This window comes from Neofelis nebulosa, chromosome 4, assembly GCF_028018385.1.
Source record: "Neofelis nebulosa isolate mNeoNeb1 chromosome 4, mNeoNeb1.pri, whole genome shotgun sequence".
Classification (NCBI taxonomy): Eukaryota; Metazoa; Chordata; class Mammalia; order Carnivora; family Felidae; genus Neofelis; species Neofelis nebulosa.
Window position 1 is genome coordinate 113,073,929 of NC_080785.1, and position 26,043 is coordinate 113,099,971.

Genomic DNA, 26,043 nt, shown 5'->3' on the forward strand with positions numbered 1-26,043 from the left:
TTTTGGCTCAGGTCATGATCTCACGGTTCATGAATTTGAGCCCCACTTTCAGCTCTGTGCTGACAATGCGGAGCATACTTGGGATTAATTCTCTCTCTCTCTCTCTCCCCCTTTCTCTCTCTCTGCTCCTCCTTCACTCTCTCGCTCTCAAAATAAATAAACTAGGTTTTTTTCCCCCCATTTTTTAAAAGTTTATCTGATATAAGTATATGGTTACTCTGGCTTTCTTTTGGTGTCCATTTGCATGATAGATGGTTTTTCATCCCTTCACTTTCAATCTGCAGGTGTCTTTAGGTCTAAAATGAGTATCTTGTAGGTAGCATATAGATGGATCTTGTGTTTTTATCCATTCTGATACCCTATGTGTTTTGATTGGAGCATTTACATTCAGAGGGATTATTGAAAGATATGAGTTTAGTGCCATTGTGTTATCTGTAAACTTGGTGTTTCTGGTGATGTTCTCTGTTTCTTTCTTTCTAGTCTTTGTTGCTTTTGGTCTTTTTCACCCCACTCAGAGTCCCCCTTAATATTTTTTGCAAGGCTAGTTTAATGGTCACAAACTCCTTAGTTTTTGTTTGGGGAAATCTATCTCTCCTATTGTGAATGACTGCCTTGCTAGGTAAAGTATTCTTGGCTGCGTATTTTCCCCATTTTCCCCATTTATATCCTGTCATTCCCTTCTGGTGTACCAAGTTTCTGTGGACAGATCTGCTGAGAACCTGATCTGTCTTCCCTTATACATTAAGGGCTTTTTTCCCCTTGCTGCCCTCAGGATTCTTTCCTTGTCTGTGTATTTTGTGAATTTTACTATGATATGCCTTGGTGATGGCCAGCCTTTGTTGAATTTAATGGGAGTTCTCTGTACTTCTTGGATTTTGATGTTTGCATTCTTCCCCAGATTAGGGAAGTTTTCAGCTATAGTTTGTTCAAATAAATCTTCTGTCCCTTTTTCTCTCCATCTTCTGGGATTTCTATGATATGAGTGTTATTCTGTTTTAATAAGTCACTGAATTCCCTAAGTCTACCTTCTGATCCATTACCACTTTTTTTCAGCTTCATTGTGTTTCATAATTTTGTTGTCTGTATCACTAATTTGTTCCTCTGCTTCATCCATCCACACTGGCATGGCATACACTCAGATTTGCATCTCGGTTATAGCATTTTAAATTTTGGTCTGACTAGATTTTAGCTGTTTTATCTCTGCAATAAGGGATTCTCTAGTGTCGTTGTTGTTGTTGTTGTTTTTTCAAGCCCAGCTAGAATCCTTATAATTGTTTTACATTCTGATTCAGACATTTAACTTATATCTGTATTGATTAAATCCCTGACCATCATTTATTCCTTCTTTCTTTTGGGATTAATTCTTCCATCTTGTCATTTTGGAGGAAAAATTAAATTAAATTTAATTTAAATTTAAAAATTTTTAAATAAAATAAAGAAAGCTAGATTCTAGGTATGCTTTGGTCTGCTTGTTAAGAGAAACTGGATAGAACAAAAAGACAAAAATTAAAAAATAAGTAAGTAAACAAAACTTGCTCTTTCTGTATTCAAGAAAAACAAAGCAAAACAAAAACAGAATCAGCCAACCAATCAACCAACCAAAAACCTGAAGGAAGCTAGATCCTGTTTCCCCTAGAACTGAAGCTTTGCAGCACTCTATGATCAGTAGACTTGGTGTGGGCAAGGGGTTTGTGCTGGTCTTCGGGGGCGGGGACTGCTGTTCTGATTCTCAGGTGGACTTGTCCTATTGGAGATGTGCCTGGAGGGAGCAGTGGGCATGGCTTGGTGTGATGGCTCCGTTCTCCACTTGGTGGTGCTGTTTAGCTCACTGAAGTCAGTCAGTGCTGGTGGGCTAGGGGTGAAAATGACTTCAGCCCTCTCTCTAGTCTCTGGAGTGGAAGGTCCATACCCTCACAGACACGCGATCAGTCACCCTTCCTGTATCTCCAGCTTTTGTTAGATCCCCACCTTCACCCTGTCTGTGTCCAAGCTGCCTGCCTGCCAGGTGCTGCTGCCCTTCTGTGTCTTATCTCTCAGGTATGGCTGTGTTTCAAAACCCCACACTTCAGAGATCCCCACACTTCAGACCAGCACTAATCCTCTGGGGGAGGATCTCTCTGTGCTGTGGCTGGTGCCAGCTTGTCCCAGAAAACATTTGTGTGATTGTGCAGCAGTAGTGGCTCAGTATTTATGGTAAATTGCAACACACAGCTGGTGCCAGGGTTTGCTGCCCTCAGCTGGTGTCTTTATTCCTATACTGGTGAACGGGGCAGCTCTATGGTGCCCACTGGGTCTTTTAACCATGGAGAGACCATATCACCTCTACCAAATGCACTCCAAGCTGGGGAACTGCTTTTCCCCATGTGACCCAGGGGATCTTTAGAAGTGCTGCCTGCTCCTAAGGCTCCACCCCACTTCCTTGCTGTAGCATCACCAGGGGCTGAAGTCCGAAATTTCAGACTCTGCGTGCTCTGCTGTTTATAAGAACTGGTGATATTGTTGGGCACCTGGGTTGCAACAGTTGGTTGAACATCCAACTCTTGATTTTGGCTCAGGTCATGAGCTCACAATTTATGAGATCGAGTACCACGTAGGGCTCCATGCTGACAGCACAGAGTGTGCTTGGGATTCTCTCTCCATCTCTGTCTGCCCCTCCCTTCCTCATGTGTGCACTTTCTTTCTATGAAAATAAATAAACAAACTGAAAAAAATATTGGCAGTACTGAAATCCTCTCCTTTTTTCCTGTCAATGGTTTTGGGGAGCAGTTTTCTTGTGCAATCCCCCATGCACATTTTCACTCTTTTTTTTACCCATCGTTTCTCTCTGTCTCTCTCTAGCTACTCTCTCCGCATTGAGGGCTCCCTTCCCACCACAGCACCTGGGGCTCTTTTCTACCACAAATCAAGTCTGCACTTCCTACCTTCCACGGGTCATTTTTTCTGTTTGTAAATGTGCAGCTTTGTTCTCTAAGACTTTCCATCAATTTCTTGGGTGTTCAGAATGATTTGATATTTATCTAGCTGTTTGGGGTGTGGGGAGGCAAGCTTAGGGTTGCCCTACTCCTCTGCCATCTTAACCCTCCCCCCCATTCCAGCCATTATTTCTCTAAATACATTTTAGCACTACCCTTGTTCTTCTCTCCTTCTAGGACTCCAATGACACGAAGGTTAGTTCTTTTGTTATAGTCCCCACAGGTCCCTGAAGTTTTAGCTCATTTGTTTTTAGCTTATTTTTCCTCTATGTTCTTCAGATTGGATAATGTATATAGTTTTATCTTCAAGTTCACCAGATCTTTTCTCTGTCCTTTCCATTCTGTTATTGAGCCTATCCATTGAGTTTTAAAATATTAGTTATTGTATTTTTCAATTCTAAAATTTCCATTTGGGTGGTGCCTGGGTGGCTCAGTCAATTAAGCCTCCAACTCTGGATCTCAGCACAGGTCTTGGTTTCAGGGTCATGAGTTCAAGCCTCACATTGGGCTCCATGCTGGGTGTGAGGCCTACTTAAAAAAATAAAAATTTTCATTTGGTTCTTCTTTATTTCTTTGCTGAGACTTAAAAAAATTTTTTTTTTCCATTTGATTCAGTAATGTTCATACTTGCTTTAAAATTCTTGTCCGGTAATTCCAAGAGGTGTCATTTGGTGTTAGCATCTGTTGATTGTTATTTGTCATTTAAGAAGTGGTGAGAGTTGGGCATCCTTGTCTTGGTCCTGACCTTACAGAAAAGGCTCTCAGTTTTTCACCATTGGCAATGATATTAGCTGTTGGTTTTTCATAGAAGGCCTTTATTATGTTGAGGTATTTCCCCTCTAAACCTACTTTGTTGAGGTTTTTTTTTATCATGAATAAATGTCATACTTCATTAAATGATTTTTCTGCCTCTGTGGAAATGATCATATGGTTCTTATCATTTCTCTTATTGATGTGATGCATCATGTTGATTGATTTGCAAATATTAAACTACCCTTACAAATCAGAAATAAATTCCACTTGATCATGGTGAAAAAAATTTTTTAATGTATTGTTGGATTTGGTTTGCTATTATTTTGTTGAGGATTTTTGCATCTGTGTTCACCAATGAGAGTGGCCTATAGTTCTTTTTTTGTGATGTCTTTATCTGATTTGGGTATCAGAGTAATGCTGGCCTGATGGAATGAATTTGGAAGTTTTCCTTTCTTTTCTATTCTTGGAAATAGTTTGAGAATAATAGGTATTAACTCTTCTTTATTTTTTTTTCAATATAAGAAATTATTGTCAAATTGGTTTCCATACAACACCCAGTGCTCATCCCAAAAGGTGCCCTCCTCAATACCCATCACCCACCCTCCCCTCCCTCCCACCCCCCATCAGCCCTCAGCTTGTTCTCAGTTTTTATTAATTAATTAATTAATTAATTAATTTACTGAAAAGTCCACATTGTGTTCTCAGTTTTTAAGAGTCTCTTATGCTTTGGCTCTCTCCCACTCTAACCTCTCTCTCTTTTTTTTTTTTCTTCCCCTCCCCCATGGGTTCCTGTTAAGTTTCTCAGGATCCACATAAGAGTGAAAACATGATATCTGTCTTTCTCTGTATGGCTTATTTCAGTTAGCATCACACTCTCCAGTTCCATCCACGTTGCTACAAAGGGCCATATTTCATTCTTTCTCATTGCCACGTAGTACTCCATTGTGTATATAAACCACAATTTCTTTATCCATTCATCAGTTGATGGACATTTAGGCTCTTTCCACATTTTGGCTATTGTTGAGAGCGCTGCTATAAACATTGGGGTACAAGTGCCCCTATGCATCAGCACTCCTGTATCCCTTGGGTAAATTCCTAGCAGTGCTATTGCTGGGTCATAGGGTAGGTCTATTTTTAATTTTCTGAGGAACCTCCTCACTGTTTTCCAGAGTGGCTGCACCAATTTGTATTCCCACCAACAGTGCAAGAGGGTTCCCGTTTCTCCACATCCTCTCCAGTATCTATAGTCTTCTGATTTGTTCATTTTGGCCACTCTGACTGGTGTGAGGTGATATCTGAGTGTGGTTTTGATTTGTATTTCCCTGATGAGGAGTGACGTTGAGCATCTTTTCATGTGCCTGTTGGCCATCCAGATGTCTTCTTTAGAGAAGTGTCTATTCATGTTTTCTGCCCATTTCTTCACTGGGTTATTTGTTTTTCGGGTGTGGAGTATTAACTCTTCTTTAAATGTTTGATAGAATTCACCTGTGAAGCAAATGGTCCTGGATTTTTCATTTGTTGGGAGTTTTGTGACTACCAATTCAATTTCTTTGCTGGTAATCAATCTGTTCAAATTCTATTTCTTCCTGATTCAGTTTTGGTAGGTTATATGTTTCTAGGAATTTATCCATTTCTTCTAGGTTGTCCGATTTGTGGGCATGTAGTTTTTTATAATATTCTCTTATAATTGTTTGTATTTCTATGGTGTTTGTTGTTATCCCTGCTCTCTTTTTTAATTTAATTTTTTATTTTTATCTCTCTTTTCTTTTATATGTTTTTATTTTCTTGGCTCCTTTCCACTTTTTTGTTGTTGTTGATAAGTCTGGCTAGAAGCTTATCAATTTTATTTATTATTTTTGAAGAACCGGCTCCTTGTTTCATTGATCTGTTCTATTTGTTTGTTTTAGTTTCTATATCATTTTTCTTTTCTAATCTTTGTTGTTTCCTTCCTTCTGCTGGTTTTAGGTTTTGTTATTCTTTTTCTAGCTCCTTTAGGTGTAAGGTTAAGTTGTTTATTTGAGATTTTTTTGTTTCTTGAGATAGGTCTGTATTGCTATAAACATCTTTCCTAGAACCACCTTTGCTGTGTCCCAAAGATTTTGAGCTTTGTGTTTTCATTTTCATTTGTTTCCATGTATTTTTAAAAAATTTCTTATTTTATTTCCTGGTGGCCCATTCATTGTTTACTAGCATGTTATTTAACCTCCATGTATTTGTGATCTTTCCAGGTTTTTTTCTTGTGATTGACTTCTAGTTTCATAGTGTCGTGATCAGAAAGGTGCATGTTATGACTTCAATGTTCTCGAGGTTTGTCTCGTGGCCTAATATGTAATCTATTCTGGAGAAGGTTTTTTTTTTTTAATTTTTTAAATATTTACTTATTTTTGAGAGAGAGAGCACATACAGGGGAGGGGCAGAGAGAGATGGGGGCAGAGGATCCAAAGTGGGCTCTGCACTGACAGCAGTGAGCCCAGTGTGGAGTTCAGACTCACAAATTGTGAGGTCGTGACCCGAGCCGAAGTCGGACACTTAACTGACTGAGCCACCCAGGCGCCCCACACCCTGTCTTTTGATTGGAGCATTTAGTCCATTTACATTCAGAGTAATTATTGATAGTTATGTATTTGTTGCCTTTTTATTACTTGTTTTGTGGTTGTTTCTGAAGATTTTCCCTGATCCTTTCTTCTCTTTCTCTCTTTCATGGTTTGATGGTTTTCTTTAGTGATATATTTGGATTTCTTTTTTTTTTATTCTTTGCATATTTATTAGTGTCTTTTTATTTGTGGTTACTATTATGTTTGTATATAACATCTTCTGCATATAGCGGTCTATGTTAAATTGATGGTTGCATATGTTTGAACCCATTCTTTACTCCTCTTCCCTCCCATGTTTTAGTGTCATATGGTGTCATATTTTACATCCTTTTACTTTATGAGTCCCTTGACTCATATTCAAAGAAATACTTATTTTTAATGCTTTTGTAGTTTTTATTTTTCATACTCTCACCTGTATTCTTTCCATTAGACTCAAAGAGTTCCCATTAAGGGGCGCCTGGGTGGCTCAGTTGGTTAAGTGTCTGACTTCGGTTCAGGTCATGATCTCATGGTTCATGGGTTCGAGCCCTGCGTTGGGCTCTATGCTGACATCTCAGAGCCTGGTGCCTGCTTTGAATTCTATGTCTGTGTGTCCCTCTTTCTCTGCCCTCCCCCACTTGCACTCTGTCTCTCTTTCTCTCTCTCAAAAACAAATAAACATTAAAAAAATAAAAAATGTTTCCTGTTAATATTTCTTGCAGGGCTGGTTTAGTGGTCATGAACTCCTTTAGTTTTTGTTTGTCTGGGAAACTCTTTATCTGTCCTATTCTGAATGATAGACTAGCTGGATAGAGTATTCTTGGCTGCAGATTTTTCCCTTTCAGCACTTTGAAGATATCATGCCACTCCCTTCTGACCTGTAAAGTTTCTGCTGAAAAGTTTGCTGGTAGCCTTATAAGCTATTTTTAATTTAATTTAATTTAATTAAAAAAAATTTACATCCAAGTTAGTTAGCATATAGTGCGACAATGATCTCAGGGGAAGATTCCTTAGTGCCCCTTACCCACTTAGCCCATCCCCCCCACCCCCTCCCACACCCCCTCCAGTAACCCTCTATCTGTTCTCCACATTTGAGAGTCTCTTGTGTTTTGTACCCCTCCCTGTTTTTATATTATTTTCGCTTCCCTTCACTTGTGTTCACCTGTTCTGTCTTAAAGTCCTCCTATGAGTGAAGTCATATGATATTTGTCTTTCTCTAATTTTGCTTAGCGTAATGCCCTCTAGTTCCATCCACATAGTTGTAAATGGCAAGATTTCATTCTTTTTGATTGCTGAGTGATACTCCATTGTATCTATATACCACATCTTCTTTATCCATTCATCCATTGATGGACACTTGGGCTCTTTCCATACTTTGGCTATTGTCGATAGTGCTGCTATAAACTTGGGGAGCATATGGCCCTTCGAAACAGCATAACTGTATCCCGTGGATAAATGCCTAGTAGTGAAATTGTTGGGTCATAGGGTAGTTCTATTTTTAATTTTTTGAGGATCCTCCATACTGTTTTCCAGAGTGGCTGCCCCAGTTTGCATTCCCACCAGCAGTGCAAAAGAGATCCTGTCTCTCTGCATCCTCTCCAACATCTGTTGTTGTCTGAGTTGTTAATGTTAGCCATTCTGGCAGGTGTGAGGTGGTATCTCATTGTGGTTTTGATTTGTGTTTGCTTGATGATGAGTGATGTTGAGCATTTTTCATGTGTCGGTTGGCCATCTGGATGTCTTCTTTGGAGAAGTGTCTATTCCTGTCTTTTGCCCATTTCTTCACTGGCTTGTTTTTTGGGTGTTGAGTTGGATAAGGTCTTTATAGATTTTGGATACTAACCCTTTCTCTGCCATGTTGTTTACAAATATCTTCTCCCATTCTGTCACTTGCCTTTTAGTTTTACTGATTGTTTCTTTGCTGTGCAGAAGCTTTTTATTTTAATGAGGTCCCAGTAGTTCATTTTTGCTTTTGTTTCCCTTGCGTCTGGAGACGTGTTAAGAAGTTGCTGCAGCTAGGGGCGCCTGGGTGGCTCAGTTGGTTGGGCATCTGACTTCAGTTCAGGTCATGATCTCACACTCCATGAGTTCGAGCCCCGCGTTGGGCTCTGTGCTGACAGCTCAGAGCCTGGAGCCTGCTTTGGATTCTGTGTGTGTGTCTCTCTCTGCCCCTCCCCTGCTCATGCTCTGTCTCTCTCTGTCTCAAAAATAAATAAAAAACATTAAAAGAAATATTTAAAAAGAAATTGCTGCAGCTAAGATCAAAGAAGTTTTTGCCTGCTTTCTCCTTGAGGATTTTGATGGCTTCCTGCCTTACATTTAGGTCTTTCATCCAATTTGAGTTTATTTTTGTGTATGGTGTAAGAAAGTGGTCCAGGTTCATTTTTCTGCATGTCACTGTGTCCAGTTTTCCCAGCACCACTTGCTGAAGAGACTGTCTTGATTCCATTGGATATTCTCTCCTGCTTTGTCAAAGATTATTTGGCCATACATTTGTGGGTCCATTTCTGTGTTCTCTATTCTGTTCCATTGATCTGAGTGTCTGTTCTGTGCCAGTACCATACTGTCTTGATGGTTACAGCTTTGTAATACAGCTTGAAGTCCGGGATTGAGATGCCTCCTGCTTTGGTTTTCTTTTTCAAGATTGCTTTGGCTATTTGGCATCTTTTCTGATTCCATACAAATTTTAAGATTGTTTGTTCCAGCTCTGTGAAGAATGCTGGTGTTATTTTGGTAGGGATTGCATCAAATATGTAGATTGCTTTGGGTAGTATTGGCATTTTAACAATATTTGTTCTTCCTATCCAGGAGCATGGAATCTTTTTCCATTTTTTTGTGTCTTCTTCATTTTCTTTCGTAAGCTTTCTATAGTTTTCAGTGTATAGATTTTTCACCTCTTTGGTTAGATTTATTCTTAGGTATTTTATGGTTTTTGGTGCATGGGCTCTTCTTTTTTAATGTTTGTTAATTTTCGAAGGAAGAGAGACAGAGCATGAGTGGGGCAGCGGCAGAGAGAGAGAGAGACACACACACACAGAATCTGAAATGGGCTCCAGGCTCTGAGCTGTCAGTGCAGAGGCTCAAACTCACAAACTGCGAGATCATGACCTGAGCTGAAGTCGGTCGGTTAACCGCCAGAGCCACCCAGGCCCCCCTTCAAATAAACTTTCTGATCTCTTTTCTCTCTCTTCTTTTGGGATCCTTATATTTTATTAAAAATTTTGTTTGTTTGTTTTTGAGAGAGCACGTGTTGGGGAGGGGCAGAGAGAGAGAGGGAGAAAGAGAATCTTAAGCAGGCTCCATGCCCAGCATCAAGACTGACATGGGGCTCTATCTCATGACAGTGAGATCATGACTTGAGCCAAAATCAAGAGTCAGATGCTTAATTGACTGAGCACCCAGGCGCCCCCTTCTGAGGTCCCTATAATATGAAAGTTATTATGCTTGATGGAGTTGCTGAGTTTCCTAACACTATTCTCAGTTTGCATAATTTTTGTTGTCTCATTTGCTCATCTTGGTTACTTTACTGTCTTCCAGGTTATTAAATCATTCCTCTGCTTCATCTAGCTTCCTATTTATTCCATCAAATATATTTTAAATGTCACTTATTTTATTCTTCATTTCTGATTGATTCTTTTTTTTATCTCTTTGTTAAGGATCTCACTGAAGTCCTCCACTATTTTCTCCAGTGAGCATCTTTACGATCATTACTTTAAATTCTCTATCAGGCATATTACTTCTATCCATTTGCTTATGTCTCTTGCTATGGTTTGGTCCTGTTCTTTCATTTGGGACATCTTTCTCTGTCTCCTCATTTTGTCTAACTCTCTGTGACTGTTTCTCTGTGTTAGGAAAGTCAGCTACTTCTCCTGCTCTTGAAGGTAATGGTCTTATGAAGAAAAAGTCCTATAGTGGCTCTGCAGTATCCCCTGTTCCCTGGGACCTGGCGCTTCAGGGAGTGCCTCCTATGTGTGTTGTTTATACCCTGCTGTTGAGTCCTGGCACCCTCCCTTTTTTTCAGTCCAGTTGCCTGCAGAGGCTGTCTTTGCCTGTTGTGGGCAGTGTTTGGCTCCCAGCAGGGGTGGGGTGCATTTTAATAAGGTGTGCACTGGTCTGCTTGTGAAATGAGACCTGCCAGCACAGCTGCTCCTGCTAGAACTAAGGTCCCACAAAATATGCAGGTCGGGAGATGAGGTGTTGGTGCAGTTTGTGCCCGTTTTCTGGGAGAGGGGCCCTGCAGTGTGGGGACTGAGACAAGCATGACTGGGAAGGGTAGGTCTACCAAAGTTTGTGGAGTGGGAGAGACCTTGGTGTAAGCCAGTTAGGTAGTGAGTGTCAGTGATGCACTGGTTCCCGCAGGTGGCCGTATGTTTTTGCTGGGGGTAGGGGAGGGAAATGGCATCTGCCAGCTCCTTTGTTCCTGGAGAGGTTTCCCTGTTATCCCTGCCTCTCTGGGCCATGATTTTGATGAGTGAATCACTCTCCCTCTTCTCTACCCCCACCACCCCTGGCATTTTTCAAACTGCTGCTTCTAGGCTGTGTCTGCCTGGGTTGTTTGTCATGCTGTCTCTTTAAGGGTGAGAACTCTACTTTCTAATGTCTTCTGGGCTCTCCCAGGGCTGAACCTACTGACTTCTAAAATCTAGGCTTTAAGTCTCACTCACAAAACTCAGCCCCTCTTTCTTTCAATACCACATGTTATGCGGATTCGTCTTCCCTTCGTGGGCTCCCTGGTGTGAAAGTCTATTTTTTGGCCTTCTCTGCAACATTGGCTCCTTCCCCACCACATACGGACACAGTTCGTCTCTTTCCCAAACCATGTCTTTTCCCTTCCCACCTTCTTTGATGTGACCTCTTCTCTACCTTTAGTTGTGGAGTTGTTCTGTTAGTCTTCAGATCATTTTCTGGGTTATTTACACTGATGTGAGCGTTATCTCGTTGTGTCTGTGGGAAGAGGTGTGTGCTTAGGGTCCTCCTACTCTGCCATCTTCCCAGCCTCCTCAGATATCTTTTATACAAGTTTCTTCTCTTCTCCTAGAGCTCTGATGATACAAATGTGAGACTTGTTCATATTGTCCCACAGGTCCTTGAGGCTCAGTTTACTTTTAATTTTCAGTCTTTCTTTCTCTATGTGTTCAGGTTGCATACTTTCTATTGATCTATCCTCAAGATCACATACTTGTTCCTCTGCCATCTCCATTTGTTCTTTGGGCCATCCAGCAAATATTTAATTTCAGTTATATTTTTTAGTTCTAAAATTTCCCTTTGGTTCTTTGTTATTGTTTCTATTTGCTGAGACTGGTTACCTTCCATTTGTTTCAAAAATGTTTGCAGTTACTTGTTGGAGAATGATTATAATTGTGGTCTTAAAGTTTTCATCTGATAACTCCAGTATTCATGTCATCTCAGAGCTGGCATTTGTTGGTTGTCTCTCCCCCTGATAATTGGCCAACATTCCTAGTTCTTTGTATGTCCAGTAATTTTGGATTATATCTTAGACATTTTAAATACTATGTTATGAGCCCCTGAGTCTTTTTAAATCCTATGGAGAATGTTGGTTTCTTTGTTTTATTAGACAATAACCACAGTTAGGGTGAAGGTGTAATTTCCAGTTTACCTTCTGTAGCTGTGGTTTTAAGGCCAATTCAGTATTCAAAGATTTTGTAGTGATATTTAAGCCTGTGCTGCATGTGCACTACTCAGGGGCTAGTCTGAGACCTGTGCAGTGGTCTCTCTATAGTTCAGTTCTCAGAACCCCTGGTATGCTGCTTAAGGCCAGATCCACACATGCATAGTTCAGGTATAAGCCCAAGTTTACACATAGCTTTATGGAATCCTTTTCTTGATTTTCCTCCTATCTACACTCTCCAGTTCCTAAGGAATCCTCTTCCTGGTCTGCTGGCTTGAAAGGTGTATCTTTAGTGTTTCCACTCTAACATGCCTTTCCTGGGACTTGGACTGCTTCTGAGAATAGGTGGTGGGAAGACATGTAGAGTAAAAACAATAGCGAGGGTGTGCCACACACTTTGTATCACAGTTACTTTGGTCAAAGAGGATTTCCCTCTTTCGGATTTTTAGGTGCCTTTGGGGTGGTTGGCTGGGTCAGTTGGTAGAGCATGCGACTCTTGATCTCAGGGTTGTAAGTTTGAGCTCCACGTTGGGTGTATTTATTACTTAAAACCTTCAAAAAAAACAAACAAAAGATTTTTCAGTGCCTGCCCAGTTGCTGCCACTGCCATCAGATTGCAGCGTTGGAACTTGAACTTGAATGAGGGCAGAGCCTGGAGAGAAAAACAACAGGAGATCCTCCCCAACCTCTACTCTTTGTATCCTGTAGTGGCGGGGGAGGCGGGGGGAGTCCCTCCTCCCATTCTTTAGAACAGAAAGAAAGGGCTTCTCTTAGAGCTCTGACAGTCAATGCCTGGTATACAATTCTGGGATTCAGGCTTCCTTTTGAATCCAGTCTGTGACATACAGGAGGAAGATAAAATCCAGGAAACTCACAGCTAGATTGGTTGTACTTTGAGTTTGTTCTCTTTCTGCAATCTGCCCATTACCTTTTACTTTCCAGAGACCTCTGACAGCAGCTCCATGCATTCTGTCTACAGTTTTTGGTTGCATTCACTGGGAGATACATGGCGGATGTGCTTACTCCATTTAGCCAAATTTTAAAGTTCATCTTGACCAGTTTTAATTTTTCTTTTTTATTATTGTTTTATAGATGTTCTTTTTATAGTCTGCATACAAGTCCTTTATCAGATGTTTAGGTATTGCCCATATTTTATGCCAGTTGAGGACTCGACTTTATTTGACAAAGTCCATTTTATTAACTCTGGCTGTTATAACTAGTGCTTTTTTGTGTCCTGTCAAAGAGATCTTATCCTTCGTTCATGAAGATTCTCTCCTATGTCTTCTTCTAGAAGATGTAAAATTTCAGCTTTTGTATTTAGGTCTATGATTCATCTAGAATTAATTGCATTTTTCTGACCATGAAAACTGTGTATTTCTCTATTTAGATTTTCTTTAATTTCTTTCTGCAATAGTTTGTAGTTTTCAGTGTGTACAGGTCTTACACATCTTTTATTGCATTTCTTTCTAGGCATTTTATGTTTTTATGGTATTCTAGGTGATATCTTTATTCATCACCAGTAAATTGAAATACAATAGATTTGACCTTGATATTCCTTTTTATACACGTAACCAAATATATTTAGTTTATATGTATCTGATCGTTCTAATATCTTATGCCTTTGTGCAACCAATTTTGCTAGTAGTACCTTTTACCTTAGTTATTTTGTGATTTTTTTACTATGAGCTCACATTTAATTGGACTTTATCTGTGGGGATTCTCTGAGGCCAAGGTTGAATGTGGATTTCTCTAGGTTTCTTGATTGCTTCTCCCAGGTACCTGGGAGCATACCAGCCCAGGATTATTTAAAAGTAATTTTCAGTTTCTGTGTAAAATAAGTAGTACACTTGGAGTATGAATTCAGATCATAAACTTGCATAAGGGATAACTTTTGATAATAAAATCTTAGCCCCAAGGTTAAAAGTTGCAAGATTCCCTGTTTTCTGTCCCTCCTTTCCATCTCATTCTCCATGCCCTCTTAAGCCCCAAACCTCTGAGCCTTTCCTCACCTTGTATCTTTCTCCTTGAATACCTAGTGATATGCTGAAGGTGAGCCCATGCCAGCCCTCCAGATGGATGTCTGGGAAATATGGATTACCTTTTCTAAAAACCACTTACCTCCGCCTTTTCTGCACCTAGCCCTGGGCTTGGAAGTAAAAATACAGGTGTGCAAAATGCACGTGGACTGTCATCATGACACTCAGTTTGGGAGGAGGAAATAGTGACTTAATACTTATTAAGCCCTTGTCTTGTGTCAGCCACCGTCTTTCACATATATCACCTAATCCCAGGGATTACCTGGCAGAGCAGGCTTTTCATCAGTATTTGGGGATGAGGAAATCCAGGCCACAGGGGCGTGTCAAATGCGACATTAGGATTTGAGCCCGTGTGGGATTCTTCCTTTAAAGAGGAGGCAGGGTGACTGCCACTGCATCCTGGTGATCTGTCGTCACCTCACTCTCTCCTAGAGGCTGTGCACTCCCGTGTACTGCAAGTACAAGTTCTTTAAGACTCCAGTTCACAAGACGGAGGGGAAGCCCCATGGAGTACACATCTACTTCCAGGACATCAATGTCATCTTTCTTGGGCCAATGCAGCCCAGTGACCTGAGGGAATACCTGGAGGGGCCCCCCATGATTGTGGAGGTTCACGACAGGGACCGCAAGTTAGAAGAGTATTCCCGGAAGCCCACCCTGTTTGGGGATGACCCCTTGGATTCACACCTCAACCTCCAGGCCCTCATCTCTCCGGAAGAGACAGAGAACAACCCCTTTGAATCCCAAAACAAGATATGGGACCCTTATGGGGTTGCCAAGGTCAGTTTTGCCGACCTTCTCCTTGGCCACAAGTACTTGAACTTGGTTGTCCCCATCCACAGGTGTGAGCTCAAGCCCACACATCATGGCCGAGATGGCAGGAGCAGGAAGGTTGTGGGGTTTCAGGTCCCCACAGATGGCTTTCAGCACAGCTCAGTGCCCATGGGCAACTACCTCGAAGCCAACTCCCAGCTCAAGCTGCGGGTGGACATTGCAGTGCCACTGCGGGCCAGCACCGAAGCCCCTGACCCTGAACTTACAGGCACCCTGTTTGGCCGCATCATTTTCGTGTTTGACTCCAGAAAGATCTCCCTCCTCTCCAGCCTGCTGCAGGACATCTCCATGATCAATGCCAAGGCCCTTGATCTGGACGCCTACTCTGCTGGGAACGTCCAGCAGATTCTGTCTGCCTTTAAGATGCACATGAGGATCCAGGAAAGGCAGGACCTGGATGTGCTCACTGGCTTCCACCTGCTGGATGGGAGGATCCATCTTCTCATTCTGGAAGGTTTGGCTGACCAAGGCTTGAAGCGGCTGTGGGACAGCCATCAAAGCCGGTGAGTGCGTGGTTTTGTGTTTCATGTAAAAGTCATCATGTCTGGATGCTGAGTGAGTGGGGAAATCTTTTGAAGCCAGGATCAGGTTCAGTATGTTCATCTGTGAGAAGGATATGCTGATTCAGCTCCTCTTGGGGTTTATTGTAAAGCACTTTACAGGGCTCTGTACTTGGCCTTGATCACAGAAGCAGTTGCTTGCCTTTGGATGAAGAAAAGACTTTAGGGGCATCTAGAAGAGAGGATGGTTGAGGAAAATGGGTTTGCCTTCACACTTCTGAGGGGCCTACTTGGCTAACAGGGAGAAGAATGTTCTATATGGCCATAAGATGGACACTACAGGGAAATAGATTTCAACTCACCCCAAGGAAGACCTTTCTGATTATTTTGGGGCTGGGAAAACTGCCTCAGGTGCAGAGGGTTTCCCTTCCCTGATGGCCTCCAGGAGCACCTGATGACTGCTCAGTGGGGATATTGGAGAGGCAATTCAAGTGTCTGATTTGGGGCTAGAGCAGGTGGCCCCTTATGGTCCTTCCATTCTTTAGTTTTGGTTTCCTGACAATTCTCTTTTCCTTTCATTATTTGCATGTATCCTAGTTTGGGTTAAAAGGACCTCCCTGTTTTAGTCTGGGAACACCCTCTCTCTGTCTTTGGAGTTCAGATGCCCCAGGACCCAGATGATGACAATAGCAGGTAGTCCTGAGGTTGAGTGCATCCACCCAGGAGGGAAGAGCGGCCCTGCGGGGACCTGTCTTAATGTGCTAGTGGGCCAAGAGGCACTGTGGAGAAGCTGGCAATATGTCTAGTTACCTGCCCAAGAGAACTGAAAACATATGTCCACGCAAAAACTTGTACAGGAATGTTCACAGCATCATTATTTATAATAGTCACAAAGCGGAAACAAGCCAAATGTGCTGCAACCAATGAACAAGATGTGATATATCCATACACATGAATAATGTTCAGCCATGAAAAAGGAACGAAGTACTGATCCACGTACTTCAACATGGATGAAGCTTGAAAACATACCAAGTAAAAGAAGCTGGGCATAAAAGGCCACATGTTGAATGATTCTGTTTATGCGAAATATCTAGAATAGTCAAATCCACAGAGACAGAAGATTAGTGGTTCCCAAGGTCTCAGGGGAGGGATGAGGGAGAAGTGGGGAGTGACCGATAATGGGTACAGTTTCTTTTTGGGGTGATGAAAATTTTCTAGAATTAATGTTTGCGATCGCACAACATTGTTAATATACTCAAGACCATTGAATTGTTACAATTAAAAAGGGCAGACTTACAGTGTGCGGTGAAGAATCTGGCCTTGCCTAAAAGGTCTGGCCTTTGCCCTTCCTTGGCTTCTGGGAGGTGACATATGTCATACCATATATAAGTGCCTTTGTTTAGGATGGGGGCTGACTGCACTAGATCTTAGAGTGGGACCAGCCTCACCTGATAATCATAGGATAGAGGCTGACCATGCCAGATAGACCAACAGTGTGAGTTAGGATTGGGGCTTTGGTCTTGCAGTGTTGGTTGGTCTAGAGACTGAGATTGCTATGTGGGCAATCAAGCAGTAAATTGGTCATGTCCCTGTAATGGAGCCCAAATAAGAACTCTACACACTAGGGCTTGGGGGAACTTCTCTCTGCATATTGTCCCATCAGTGTCATAAGGGTGATACATCCTGACTCCATGAGGAAAGAGCAATGGAATCTTGGTGTTTGGAACCATCCTGTACCCTGCCTGTGTCTCTTCCTCTGGCTGATTTTAATCTGTATCCTTTCCTTGTAATAAGCTGTGTGAGTATAACAGCTTTCAATAAGTTGAATAATCGGTGAGCCTGGGGGTGGTATTAGGAACCCCCTGAACTTCAGTTGGTATCAGAAATCAGGGTAGTTTTGGGGACTATGACCTCAAATTTTGTAGTTTGGCTAAGTTGGGGGGTATGGTATGATCTTGTATCTCAATGAACAGTTTTTTCCCAGTAGGAGAAATGATATAAAGTATGTTCATGGACCCCAGTTAAATTAAACTACAAATAAATTACTAACCAAGAAAAAATTTTACATGCTTGGAAATTAGCAAATACTTCCAAGTAACCCATGAGTCAAAAGAGAAATTGTAATATAATTTAGACATTGTTGAATTGAACACTAATGAAAAGAGTATAATATCTAAATTTGTGGGGTAATGTTAAAGTGTTATTTAGAGGAAACTTTATAGACTTAAATACTTACATTAGAAAAGAAGAAAGGATGAAAATGATTGATAGATGTTGCAGAGATTGAAATAAGCATTGTAAACTATGTCAGTAAACTTAAATATGTACAAGAAATTCCAAATATATAAAAATGTTTTCAGAGGAGATAGTTTAGAGGTTTCTGGATATAAAAGTTAATGTAAAAATCTATTGAATGTCTGAATACTATCTACATACAAAAGTCATTTTTAAAAAAGTTAATACTTTTAAGTATCATAAAAATATGAAATTTGCATGAATAAATTCAACATAAAGGAGTGGAAGACCTCTATCATGAATACTATGGAACTTTTAGACACTTTAAAGAAAACCTAAATAAGCGAAGAGACATACCATGTTCATGGATTTGAACACATAATAATGTAGAGGTGTCAGTTATCCCCAAATTGGATATATAGATTCAATGCAATATCAATTTAAAAATGCCACTTTTTCAAAAGTATGGAACTTGAAAAGCTGATTTATGAATTTACATCAGCCTGCAAAAAATACATTCTTGAATAAGAACAAGATGGGAGAACTTGCTCTACTAGATATCGGGACTCATGATAAAACCACAGTGATTAAGATCATGTATTGGTTCAGGGATAGACAAGCAGATGTATGGGATGTAATAGAAAATCCAAAAAGAGACCTACGTGTAAGTGGTAACTTGACATATGACATATGCAGATTGAAAAATCAGTGGGAATGAATTTTAAATGCATTAAAAGTGTGAATTTACATAACACAATATCACTTTACACCCACTAGTCTGGCTAGAATTAAAACGTCAGATTATAGCAAGTGTTGACAAGGATGTGGAGAAATCAGAATTGTTATTCACTGCTGGTAAGAATTAGGTGAATTAGATGGTGTAGTCACTTTGGAAAATAGTCTGGCAGTTCCTCAAAAGAGTTACTATTTGACCTAGCAGCCCCACTCTGAGGTAAATGCCCAAGGTAAATGAGACTATATATCCATGCTAAACAGTATATAACTTTATAACAAGATTATAATAGCCATTAGGGGGGCACCTGGGTGGCTTAGTTGGTTAAGCATCTGACTCTTGCTCAGATCATAATCTCATGGTTCATGAGTAAAAACGATTGAAGTATACACATTAAACGAATGAATTGTATGGAGTGTGAATTAAATCTCAATTGAAAAATACCTCTGGGGGGCGCCTGGGTGGCTCAGTTGGGTTACGTGACCAACTCTTGGTTTCGGCTCAGGCCATGATTTCACAGTTTGTGAGTTCAAACCCCGTGTTGGGCTTTGCGCAGACAGTGTAGAGCCTGCTTGGGATTCTCTCTGCCCTTCCTCTGCTCATGTTCTCTCTCTTTCTCAAAATAAATAAACGTTATAAATAAAAAAGAAAAGTACCTCTAGTGGGCAAAAAAAAACTGAGGAAAGGAGAAAATGTTTTCAAAAAATGGTGTTGGGATAATTGTTTATCCAGAAGAAAAAAGGAAAATAATTTCCTACATCAAACCATTCACACATATCAATTCCAGCTGGATTAAAAATCTGTGTACATTTTCAAATTTCTGAAACATTTTTTAATGGTTATTTTTGAGAAAGAGAGAGTGCACGAGTAGGGGAGCGGCAGAGAGACAGAGGGAGACACAGAATCTGAAATGGGCTCCAGGCTCCGAGCCATCAGTACAGAGCTTGACGTGGAGCTCGAACTCACAAACCACGAGATGGTGACCTGAGCCAAAGTCGGACGCTCAACCGACTGAGCCACCCAGGCGCCCCTCAACTTTTTATTTTGAGATACTTATAGATTCACAGGAAGTTTAAAGAATGTCGCAGAGATCTCACATACCCTTTCCCCACAGTGGTTACATCTTACCTAAGTACAGTACAATATCTAAACCAGGACGCTGACACCAATACAATGTGTGTGTTGTCTGTGTCAGTTGGTCAAATACAAATTTGTATGACCACTACGCTAATGAAGTTCCACCCTCTTTCTCCGTCCTGTTTTCCACTTCCTTAATTTTTTCGTCTGTGTATAATCTTGCATATTAATGGAATCATACAGTATATGACCTTAGGAGATTGGGTTTTCTCCACTCAGTATAGATTGTGACAGGTCCATGCGAGCTTTTGTGTATGTCAGTAGCTCATTCCTCTTTGTTGCTGATTAGTATTTCATGAAATGGATGTACCACAGTTGAACCATCCATTTATTGAGAGACCTTTTGGTTATTCCCAGTTTTGGACTTTTACATACGAAGCTGCCGTGAACAATGACGTACAGGTTTTTACGTGGACATAAGTCTTTTTTAAAAAAAAAATTTTTTTTTTAACGTTTATTTATTTTTGAGACAGAGACAGAGCATGAACGGGGGAGGGTCAGAGAGAGAGGGAGACACAGAATCTGAAACAGGCTCCAGGCTCTGAGCTGTCAGCACAGAGCCCGACGCAGGGCTCGAACTCACGGACCGCGAGATCATGACCTGAGCCAAAGTCGGCCGCTTAACCGACTGAGCCACCCAGGCGCCCCAAGTCTTCTTTTTTTTTTAATTGAATTATAATTGACTTACAATATTATATTAGTTCCAGGTGTACAGAACAGTGATTTGATGTTTGTATGCACTGCAAAATGATCACCATGGTAGATCGGATTACCATCTGTAACCGTACAAAGTTATTAAATATTATAGACTCTATTCCCTGTGCTGCACATTACATCCCTGTGACTTATTTATTTTATAACTAGAAGTTTGTACCTCTTAATGTTTATTTATTTTTGAGAGAGAGACAGACAGAGCATGAGCAGAGAAGGGACGGAGAAAGAGAGAGGGAGGTATAGAATCTGAAGTAGGATCTAGGCTCTGAGCCATCAGCACAGAGCCTGACACGGGGCTCGAACTCACGAGCTGTGAGATCATGACCTGAGCCGAAGGCGGATGCTCAACCGACTGAGCCACCCAGGCGCCCCTATGCTTGTGTGTTTTTAAACAAGTGAAAAGAAAAGGAAAAGGCTCTTGCCAAAGGGCAAAACCGCGGAGCATTCTGGGGGCCTGCAGAGCGGTGCTGGTAAAACCCCGCCCTGCGGGCTCCTTGCAGAAACACCAAAGCAGAACACGGGAAATGCAAGGTGCTCTACAACTCCATGCTACTGTTTCGCCACCGCCTGTACGCAGACCTGGAGACCGTCCTGTACCAAGTGCACCTCTTCAAGCCGCTGTCGCAGCTCATGAAGCACTCGGTGCTCTACGTCCGCAACACCGTTCCAGAGAAGACCTTCCAGGCCCTGACCAGGTGTGCTGGGCTGCCACGGAGATGAAGGTCCCCTCCCTCGGGGTGGGCGCCGGGGCCTCGTGGGGGAGCCCCTCCAGGGGCAGTTGTTGATACTCTTCATGCCCAAAGGAGTCGAACCAGGAGTGTAGCACGGTTCCGAGGGACCCCGAGCTTCTGTCATGCCCCACCCACCGAGGGGGTTTTGGAATCACACTGGGGAAGGGAGGGCGGTTGACTTGAACACGGGTCACATGAAGCTCTCTGCTGCTCTTGGGGAATAGCCTAGAACAGCGTGAGCAGTGAGTGGGGGGGGTTAAAACCCCTTTTCCCAGTGAGTGATGAGGACCAGAACCAGATCCACCAGGCCTGCAGCAGTTGTCTCTACCAACTGGATGTTTGCTTTTGTTGGCTTCTTCCCCAGCGGCCTGTCCAGAAAGCCACCGTCAGAAAGGCATCCTCCAAAGATCTAGATCTTAAACAGGGCATGCCTTAATCTGTGCTCAACCCTGGGAAGCTGTGTGCTCCTCCTGCTGGGTTGAGCACGGCTCGTGCTCCAGGAGGACCTCCTCCCTTCACGTAGGGAACAGCCACTGCCCAGTAGCAGTGGGGCCGAACGAGGCACACCCAGTTTGGAAGCAGAGACGGAGAAAGCATAGTGCGGTGGGGTTCCTGGGACCCTGGCTAGCCTGTGCCGGGCTTCGTGGGGGCAGCGAAGGACCGTGGCTGGTTCTTTCGGGAGGTCAGGAAAGGCTGATCGGAAACAGGCTCCAGGCTCCGAGCCATCAGCCCAGAGCCCGACGCGGGGCTCGAACTCGCGGACCGCGAGATCGTGACCTGGCTGAAGTCGGACGCTTAACCGACTGCGCCACCCAGGCGCCCCTCTTTACACCTTTAAAAGCAGCAACAGCCGTGGCCGAGACGTGGTGCCCAGCTGATTGAACGTATTAATGAAGGAGAGGGCAGAGGCAAGAGAGAGGAAGGGAGAGAGCCCGGACGCGGAGAAAGAGGACTTAGTCCTATCATTTCCCACTTCTCCATGCGCGGGTCTGCCTGAGGGGCTAGGCAGGGTAGCCCTGAAACAGTAGGCCGAAGCTGCAACTCAGAAAGGGTCGTGTGTGCAGTGGGCCTCAGGCTCATGGTGGGGAGGTGCTGGGACATGGGGGTGTCCAGAGCTTTGGCAGTCAGTCAGAGGAGGCTGGACCCTGCCCTGTCCTGCCCTGCTGGTGACAGGAAGTAGCTGGGGTGCGGGGGGGGGGGTGTTAGGGAAAGGGAAGAAAACCGCTATTTATGAAGTGCTGGCTGCATCCTGGGCAGCTGCCCTCATCGTGGCTTTATTCCCATCTGCAAGGTCCCATGGTGGCCAGAGAGCTCAGCGGGTGAGAGGCAGAGCCTGCCATCCTCAGGCATGCCCCCTCGCGGTGGACCTTGGGAGTGTCAGAGACAGCAGCAAGTAACAGCTGCTATGTGTATGTTGTAGAACATCAGCGTCAGCCAAGTGCCCAAGGTGCACCGGCCCCCCACCCCACCGGGAGAGGGCAGCGAGGAGGAGTCTCAGGGCAGGGGACGTGGGAGGGGGGGTGTGGGTGGTGGCCGCTCAGTCCTGAGCTTTGCGGAGACACGAGGCTGTGTGTGTACTGCCTTCCTCCTGCGGCAGGAGCTCTGAGATCCACACCCCTGACCAGCTAGCTGGTTGGGGCTATACCCTGATGGGGCGCAGGTTGGTGACAGGCGTGGAATAAGGCCACGGTAGCAGAAAAATAATCAGAGTAGACTGTGGAAAGCCCTTAACTTCTGGGGGCTGGGAGGAGAGCGGAAAGGGGGCATTGCGTTTTGTGGGCTCGTCCGAGTGGAGTCTAAACTGCGCATATGAGGTCTGTGATCTGGGACCAGCTGGCCAACCTCTGAGCTTCCTTTGGTGTTGTGAAATGGGGCCGCTTTCGCCCATCTTGAAAGGTTAGACGAGGCTGTGTTGCGGCGGGGGGGCCCTCTGCGTTTCAGGATCTACTGCATCTGCTATCACAGCAGCAAACTCAGGGAGGTGATCACAGGAGACCTGCTGCCATCCTCCGCCATGGTCAAAGACTTGAGCCAAGAGCTGGGGCTGCCCATTTCGCAAGAAGGCCTCACAGATGGAAAACTGTCGGTCTTGCCAACTCCTCCCGCCCCCAATCTCGAGGACTTCCGAGCTCAGAAATCCGACCTCGGTTATGAGATCCAAGCCCACCAGGAGAAGTATCTGCGGTGGCGGAACGCCATGGCGCTAAAGAACAGAGGCCAGGAGTGCAGCCTGATCCAGGTGGGCACTCTCTCCTCCCCGGGTCAGGGGTCCCAGGCCTTTGCCCCACCTGGGCTGTCCAGTCACCACAGGGGATACAGGGCAGATGACCAGTTCCTGTACCTGCTCTCCTGGGATCCCGGGCAGGTTGCGTAAGAGGTGCCAGGTTGGGGGCTGAACCAGGTCAGAAGCGTTCACTCCCAGCCGTCAGGTACCCATCGTTCCTGAAAGTGAAAAGGAACGCTCTTAGGTGTTGTCACCTTTACCTTGGCCCCGGAGTTCACCTTGAAGGCTGGGCGCTAAGGAAAATCTCCCTCCCTCCACAGCCACCAAGAAGGCTTAAAACACTGACATCCAAGGTATGACTTGAACTTGTCCGCCCACGGTCTGTGTGAAGCACCTCCCTCCCCCCAATCTCCAGGGAGAGAAAAGTTCAGAAAGAAGTTTGTGAGCTTTGCAAGTGGATATTATGAGAACCAGCAAAGAAGTTGTTTTCCCATTTGTGTTCAGGTTTTTGGTTTTTTCCAAAGAACCAGTTCTTGGATTCATCAATCTGCTTTTTCTCTAGTCTGCTTTCTAATTAACTTCAGCTTTTTATCTTTTATCATCTTTTAAAACTTTTTCTCTTCTTTCTAGCTTCTTTAAATTTTATTATTGAAGTATAATTGGCATACGGTTAGTAAGTGTAGTCACCATCTGTCACCAAAAAACATTATTACAATATTATTGACTATATTCCCCATGTCATAATTTGAATCTCTGTGGCTTATTTATTTTATAATTGGACATTTGTACCTCTTAATCCCTTTTATCTATTTCACCCATCCCTCCACTCACATCCCCTCTGGAAACTACCAGTTTGTTTTCTGTTTTTAAGAGTCTATTTGTTTTTTGTTTGTTTGTTCATTTGCTTTATTTTTAGACTCTACATATAAGAGAAATCATATGGTATTCGTCTTTCTCTGACTTACTGTACTTAGCATTATATTCTCTAACCCCATCCATGTTATTGCAAATGGCAAGATCTCATTCTTTTTTCATGGCTGAGTAATATCCCATTGTACATATATACCACATCTCCTTATCCATTAATCAGTTGATGGACACTTGGGCTGTTTCCCCATCTTGGCTATTGTAAATACTGCTGCAGTCAACATAGATGTGCATGTATCTTTTCAAATTAGTGTTTTCATTTTCTTTGAGTAAATACCCAGTAGTGGAATTACTAGATCATATGGTAGTCGTATTTTTAATTTTCTGAGGCACCTCCATACGGTTTTCCACAGTGGCTGCACCTTCCTAGCTTCTTGAGTTGACTATTTCATTCATTTTTATTCTTCCTTATTTAATAAGAAAGGCTACACATTTTCCTCTGTACACATCCTTGGCCACATTCTGTAAAGTGTTACATGTATTGTATGTTGCGATTGTTATTTGCCTGAAATGTCTTAGAAATTTCAGAACAAAACAAGACCTAGATACAGTCCTAGAAAAAAGTCAAACCACTGAGTCTATGAGAAGTCTTCCCTGACCCCCTTATTCTACCTTCTCAATGCACTTACACAGGTACACACTTGCGCACACATGCATTCAAGTACACAAATGTATCACATTCATTTCTGGGTTAACACTGTTGTGTTAATGCCATTTAACACAGGGCCTTGAAGATTTTATAAAAATATGCCTGTATAGAATTTTGTAATATGTTTGTACAATTAATATCTTCCTATCATCTGTATTTTATTGAAACCACTTGGAAATATTGTTTCTATTATCTCAGTTATTGCTAATTTCAAATGGCCTTAAGTAGCTTATCCATGCTATACTCAATCATTGAAACCCAGCCATAACTTTTCTATTTTTACTCTAAGATATAATTTACATACCATAAAATTTAATCATTGTAAGTGTATATAAATCAGTAATTTTTAAGCAAATTTGTGGAGTTGTGTACAACACAATCCAGTTTTAGAACATTTCCATCCCCATAAAATTTTTCCCTATTGCTGTTTGAAGTCAATCCCTGTTACCACCTCCAGCCCCAGGTAACCACTGATCTACTTTTTGTCTCTACAGATTTGCCTTTTCTAGACATTTCATGTAAATGGAATCAGACAACACGTGACCTTTTGTGTCTGGCTTCTTTCACTGAGTATAATCTGAGCTTCATCCATGTCGCAGAATGTATCAATAGTTCCTTTTTAAAATTGATGAATAGTATTCCATTGATTGGATGTATCACATTGAAAGTTTTGTTTAATGTGTATTTATTTATTTTGAGAGAGAGACAGAGAGCGAGCAGGGAGGGGCAGAGAGAGAGAGAGACAGAATCCCAAGCAGGCTCTGTGCTGTCAGCGTGAAGTCTGATGCGGGGCTTGAACTCACAAACTGTGAGATCATGACCCGACCCCAAATCAAGAGTCAGATGCTTAACCAACTGAGCCACCCAGGCACCCATGGGTGTATCACATGTTTACTTATTCATTCCCCACTTGGTGAAATTTGTATTGTTTCTAGTTTGGGACTCTTATGAATATCGCTGGTTTGAACATTTGCATACAGATCATTATGTGAAAATGTATTTTCATTTCTCTCAAGTAGAAACCTAGATAGAGAATTGCTGGGTCATGTGGTAAATTTAACATTTTAAGACATTTTCAAGCAGTTTGACAATGAAGTTGTACCATTTTACACCACAGAAAGCACTCCAAGAGTTGGTTTCTCCATATCCTCACAAACACTTGTTACTGTCAGTCTTTTTTCATTCATTTATTTATTTATTTATTTATTTATTTATTTATTTATTTGAGAGCGAGGGCATGAGCTGGAGAGGGGCAGAGAGAGAGAGAGAAAGAGAGAGAGAGAATGCAAAGCAGGCTCCACACTGCCAGTGTGGAGCCTGATGCCAGGTCAAATTGAATCCATGAACCGTGCGATCATGACCTGAGCTGAAATCAAGAGTCAGACGCTTAACCAAC

The 26,043-nt window shown here is 42.6% G+C and overlaps 1 protein-coding gene across 7 annotated transcripts in view; it reads left to right on the forward strand.

Moving 5' to 3' along the window:
* CFAP92 (cilia and flagella associated protein 92 (putative)) overlaps positions 1–26,043 on the forward strand; it is a 69,075-nt gene that overhangs the window by 22,787 nt on the left and 20,245 nt on the right. For 4 of the 7 annotated variants that reach the window (XM_058725829.1, XM_058725826.1, XM_058725827.1 and 1 more), the window contains exons 10-12: positions 14,396–15,300; positions 20,617–20,811; positions 22,789–23,086. In XM_058725829.1, the coding sequence (XP_058581812.1) occupies positions 14,396–15,300; positions 20,617–20,811; positions 22,789–23,086 (1,398 nt within the window). Of the gene's footprint in view, positions 1–14,395; positions 15,301–20,616; positions 20,812–22,788; positions 23,087–26,043 lie in introns of those variants that run through there. The other 3 variants (XR_009260679.1, XM_058725830.1, XM_058725831.1) reach the window with 3 other exon arrangements.